Here is a 5,510-nt window from a genome sequence, read left to right as displayed (position 1 = left end):
GATGGTGAATCCACCACCTCCCTGGGCAGCACATTCCAATGCCTGAGCACTCTCTCTGTAAAAAATCTCTTCCTAATATCCAACCTAACCCTCCCCTGGCAGAGCTTGAGTCTGTGCCCTCTTGTCCTGCTGCTGGTTGCCTGGGAGAAGAGACCAACCCCCACCTGACTCCAACCTCCTGGCAGGGTGCTGTAGAGGGATCTAACTTCATTAAGCAGCAATGTGTTGTTGTTTTTAAAGTTAAATCATGTTAAAGTGATGAGGGAAAAGTACCTTGTCATTTTAGTTAGAAAACTTTATAAAAAATGAAATTTCATCTTTTTTTTCCAGTGAGAAAAAAATGTATTTTAATAGGGCACATGGTCAGCATAAAATATTCTGAAGTAGAAGGAAATATTTTGAATCACAGAATCATAGAATTTAGGAGTTGAATGGACCTTACAGATTATCTAGTCCCAATCCCCTGCCCTGGGCAGGGACACCTCCTCACTAGATCAGGTTGCTCAAGGTTTGTTTAAAACCAGCAGAAATCCAGATGTATATTTAAACAAACAGCTCACCCAATGGTGCTCCTGAACTTTCCATTTGCATTATGTTTGCAGAGTTATGTGATCGTTTCCAGTTGTCTGGTAAACCAGTTGCTGTGCAGAGCACAGGTGTGAACAGGCAGAATGAGCCAGATCGTGGTCTCTGCCTGCCTGGGTCACAATGTCCCTCTGACCACGAGGGGTTGAGGTAGGGTTATCAGTCTGTGTGTTTAGCAAATATAACTTTCACTTTTGTAAGAGAAATAGTTTTTATTTTAGCTTTTATTTTTTGTTGTTGAAAGGATCACAGAAGCACCACAGCCTTACAGGGATAGTATAGACAATCCAGTGTTGTTCTTCTCTGCCTTCTTACACCATCTTCAGGATTATTTCTACAAACAGCATAACAAGGAGCCTTGAGCATAAAGATAATCCTGAAAGAGGGACAAGGCTGCAGAAAGGAGAATCAGTCTCACCTCTGCACTTCCCCAACATGACACACACTCGCTGAAGTTGAGGGATTCCAGTTTAAGAATGAAGTTCCAAAATGTAACATCATTTCTCAGATTCTAAACAAAGTCAAACCTATGCTACCTCCACTTTAGGACTTCTGCTCCAGGCAGAAATCTTCCTTTTGACCCCCCATTTCTAGAGCAGTGCAGTCTTTGTGCACACTAACCCTAGAGATAAAACCCATGGCTGCAATTCCACTGTCTGCCCTAAGACTTCATAGACCCTGAGTTCTCCATCTGATACCCTAACACCTTCTGTCTCACAAGGGCCAAACTTGACCTTGGTTGTTGTCTTCACCATTTCTGGGCAGTTGAAGAATCTTCTGGAAGAGATGTTCTTGCCACTTGCCTTCAGTGTGTGCCACCCCTGCAGACACACTGGAATCACTTGGGGTTTAGTGAACAGGATGTGCCAGGAGCCTCCTTAGAATCTCAGTCTTACTGCTGTGTGTTTATAATAAAGTTTTCTAGAATGGGGTTTAATTAATCTTAACATTTGTTCAGTCTTACTGCTGTGTGTTTATAATAATGTTTTCTAGAATGGGATTTAATTAATCTTAACATTTGTCCAAGAGTCACTGAATTAATAGAAATCAGAAAGCACAAAATGCAGTCAAAAGCCAAACTGTAAATCCAAAGTGTTTACATTTTTGCCAAGTATAAATTCATAGAGGATAACATAAGACTTGCATCTTCCTTCTGACGAATACTTCTATAAACTGTTTATATAATTCACAGTACTATCCATTATCTTTTTTCCAGACAAAAAGTCAAAAATGCCATAGCCAAAAAAGGCTAAAATTCCATGGAAGCCACTCTCAGAATGATACCAGGTCACTTGCACACCATTGTCCTCCAGTCTCTTCTTGTACAACAGTCCATCATCCCTCAGCACATCAAACTCACAGGTCACCATGTAGGTCTCAGGCAGTTGGCAAATAATGGAGTCTTCAGCTAAAAGTGGGGAAAACGTTAGTCCTAAAACTTCTTTGGCTACTTCATAGACTTCAGGTTTAAATGATGTGGGTTTCGGTGGTACATAGCCTCTAACCTTAAACTCCTCGGGAATAATGTCAGCACTTATCCACTTTTTATACTTGAGTCTCATGCTCTCAGGAACATGACAGTTCTGTATGATATCTTCAAAAAATGAGGGTTTTTTGTTAAGGTAACGAAAGCAGAAGTAGATCACCAGCTTCCGGAACAGGATGGGGACTGAAGCATTCTGCTGGTAGGAAGGCAACTGAAAATCCAAGCCCTGCAGTCCTGGGTAGAGCAAGACCTGAGCACGTACTTTAGGCAGATCCCGTGCATTCAGCAGCATGTGGCAAATAACTGTAGCAAAATTAGCTCCACAGCTGTCCCCACTAATGATGATGAGAGCAGGATCCACGTGATACTCTTCTAAATTCTTCATGAAGTATAGGGTGGCATTGAGACAGTCAGAGTACTGCCCTGGGTATGGGTGTTCAGGGGACAGACGGTACCTGGAATGTCACAGAGCTTGTGGTTAGTGTCAGAGGAGTTGTAAACATAACTCCACTTTAATTCCTGTTGTTTGAGATTGCTGTGGGAGTTCTGTCCCCTTTTTTTCCCCCCCTACATTGTAAAGATTATATTTTTTTAACCAGTGTAGCCTGGAAAGCCAAACTAATGGTACTGCAGCTATTTTAGAACACTTTGCCTGCAAGTACGTGTCTCAATTCAATGAAAGGTTTAAGTGAAAAACAGGGAGCAACAAGCTAAAATAGTAAATATTTTCAGCATGTTTTTCAGCAATGTTTCAACTGCAAGCTCTATTGCCATAAATAGTTCTATGGAAAAGTGGCACTTACCCAACAGACACAACCACCGAGTTGCATTTTTTGGCCATATAGCGGCATAGTCTTTCAAAGGATCCTAAAGAGAAAGTTTATCAGAAATGATGATCTACAAATGAAAGAGCCTTTTGAAATGAAAATATGGATCCCTGAACATCTGCTGTGTGCAAGGCACTGCAACATGAGATCAATGAGAAAATTCTGCTGTGCAGTGTGGTCTGTACACCTTAATGTGTTTCCTGGCTGTTGGGGCAGCACATAAGAATGTAAGGATGGAAGTCCTGGGGAAACCCAGAAATCTGTCTGGGCTGGTCTCACAGCTCAGATGATGGTCAACCAAAGGTGTCTAAGGAGAGCATGAGCTGAGGACAAGCACAGTAATAAGGTGCAGTAATAAGCATGCAAGAAGTTGGAGCTCAGGGCACTCCTTTAAGACATAAATTATGTCTTTATGCCTAATGCCCTTGATTAACATTTCATCACTGAATTACCAAACCACTTCTTGATTTTAACATTAGCAGCTTTGTGCAGGGACAAGTTCCCTAACTTGCTTACAGAGGTGTGAAGAGGCATTACTGTTGCTCCTTTTGTACCTGGCAGTCACTACTTCCATTTGGTGACTCTTGGACTGTAAGAATAATTACAAAACCAGGTAATCGTTCCTGTTTGACTTTCACTTCTCATGATTTTGTGGACATTCAGTGTATCTGTCTTCATCTGTCTTTTCCAGCCTGAAGAGTCATAGTCTGTTGGTTTATTCTCTGTACAGAATAATTTTGTCACCTATGCAGCCTCTCTCTGAGGCTTTCCAGTACTGCTCTGTCTTTTTGAGGAATGGGAACAAGAACTATAACCATTATACTATATATATATCATATATTTACCTTCCAGATACACCATGAATTTGTTACAATGGCATAAAGAAGTTTCTTGTTTTGGCCTTTCCTGATGATAGTCCCTAGCACTTTATTTGCTACTGTGCACTGTGTCAACACTGTCAGTCAATTTTCTGCCGTAATCCCAAAATCTCCTTCCTGCTCCTGCTTGGAGCCTTGAAAAGCTGTGGCTACCCCATCCCTGGGAGTGTTCCAGGCCAGGTTGGATGGGATTTGAAGCAACATGTGCTAGTGGAAGGTGTCCCTGCCCATGGCAGAGGGTGGAATGAGATGAGCTTTAAGGTCCCTTCCAACCCAAACCATTCTGTGACTCTGTGCATGAGGCCTGACTTCCACTTGCATTGGATTTTAATGCCATCCATTTGTATGGATTTTATGGAATAAGTCATATGTATCTGTCCACTGATTCTGTTCTTCATTGTAGCTGCTGCTAATTTACTGGTTGCAGACAGTTTCAGGATACTTGATTATTGCAGAAAGCAGGTCTAGGCTGAGCTCTGTATTCTGCATTTGAAGGTACATTTCCAGAAGAAATGGAGTATAAAGGAGGAGGGAACACACATGGATTCCAACTCTTACTCCAGGACTGTTGCTACACATTACTTTAAGCAAGCCAGTAGTTAAGGTACAAGAACACCCTGTGAACTGAATTTCCTCACAGTGATTTAAGTGTTACATGCTTTGCTGCCCCAGCAAACTACACCTTTCTCAGAAGAGCAGGAGGAGGAGCAGAGTGTCTCTGCTGATAGCTGACAGCTCAGTTAGGGGTTTCTGGACCACAGGTCTGTAGCCCAAGGGAAGCTGAGATGTGACTCCCCTTAACGTGAGACTATTCATTCCACAAATGCTTTTCCAGTTTGTAGTGAGATTGCAAAGACTGGTGTCATTGGGAGGGACAGGGCAGACACTGAGTGACACATGGCTGCAGTTAAAAATGTTGAAGGTTTGGATTTGACTTGGAGAGTAAAACCTGCCCATTTCTTACTAATGCTCCCGAATGTGCCAGCGCCTCCATGAAAGTACAGAATTCCTCTTCTCTTCCCACTGGGTGGGTTTTTGGGCTGATAAATCCTCAGTGGTACCTCATCTACTCTGAGATCTTTGATAAGCAGTTTGGAATCTCTCCATGGGGGAATTCCATTAAACAGTACTCGCAGTACGGTTAAATCACTGCAGATCCCCAACTTCTCCAAAATCTTTCCCTGTTGGAAGAATTTGGAAGAAGAGGATTAATGTAGGCTCGTTCCTGAACAGACAGAACTATTCTACATACATACAGCTCAATAGGTACAGGATACATCTAATTATTTGCTTTAAATCTTCATGTGAAACAGTTTTTCAACATAAAGTGGCTGCAGTTTGACTGAAAAATCTAAAGAAGCTTTTCAGATTAATCCTATTGGTTTTATGAGTTAATTTGACATGTTTGGGTTCATATAGCAATGCTTACAGGCTTCAAAGGAGTGAATTGCTGGGGTTTTTTTTTCCTATTTCTTAAGCCATTATCTTCCAGCTCCCAAATATCCTGCCCAAATGAAAGTGAAATCCCCAGTGTTAAGAAAGTGAACTTACCAAGACCATGGCTGCAGTCATCAAGGAATGGTAAAAACGAAGCTTTAGAGGTTCCCCAATTCCAGGTGGCAGTTCTGAACTGAAAAAATCATATAATACCCCTATGAAAACCACTGCTGGTAGTACAACAGGAGAAATAAAAACCATTCCTATAATTGCTAGAGCTCTATAAACAGATGCCAT

The 5,510-nt window shown here is 41.7% G+C and overlaps 1 protein-coding gene across 1 annotated transcript; it reads right to left on the bottom strand.

The window, feature by feature from the left end:
* Nucleotides 1-1,751: 1,751 nt before the first annotated feature.
* On the bottom strand, nucleotides 1,752-5,510 carry LOC103806517 (arylacetamide deacetylase-like 4). Its single transcript, XM_009079221.1, has 4 exons — nucleotides 5,328-5,510; nucleotides 4,741-4,957; nucleotides 2,875-2,938; nucleotides 1,752-2,526 (listed from the first exon to the last, which is right to left on the bottom strand). The coding sequence occupies exons 1-4, from the start codon at nucleotides 5,508-5,510 to the stop codon at nucleotides 1,752-1,754; spliced, it is 1,239 nt and encodes a 412-aa protein (XP_009077469.1).

The sequence above is a fragment of the Acanthisitta chloris genome, unplaced genomic scaffold, assembly GCF_000695815.1.
Source record: "Acanthisitta chloris isolate BGI_N310 unplaced genomic scaffold, ASM69581v1 scaffold5087, whole genome shotgun sequence".
NCBI classification, from domain to species: Eukaryota; Metazoa; Chordata; class Aves; order Passeriformes; family Acanthisittidae; genus Acanthisitta; species Acanthisitta chloris.
This window is presented reverse-complemented; position numbering and strand designations above follow the sequence as displayed.

Bases quoted from the DNA above. Each gene is read 5' to 3' on its own strand.
- LOC103806517 (XM_009079221.1), bottom strand. From the start codon at position 5,510: ATGGCATCTGTTTATAGAGCTCTAGCAATTATAGGAATGGTTTTTATT. The intron at 4,958-5,327 runs GTAAGTTCACTT...TTCTTCCAACAG, and splicing joins TGACTGCAGCCATGGTCTTG to GGAAAGATTTTGGAGAAGTT. The intron at 2,527-2,874 runs GTAAGTGCCACT...GTGACATTCCAG, and splicing joins TCGGTGGTTGTGTCTGTTGG to GTACCGTCTGTCCCCTGAAC.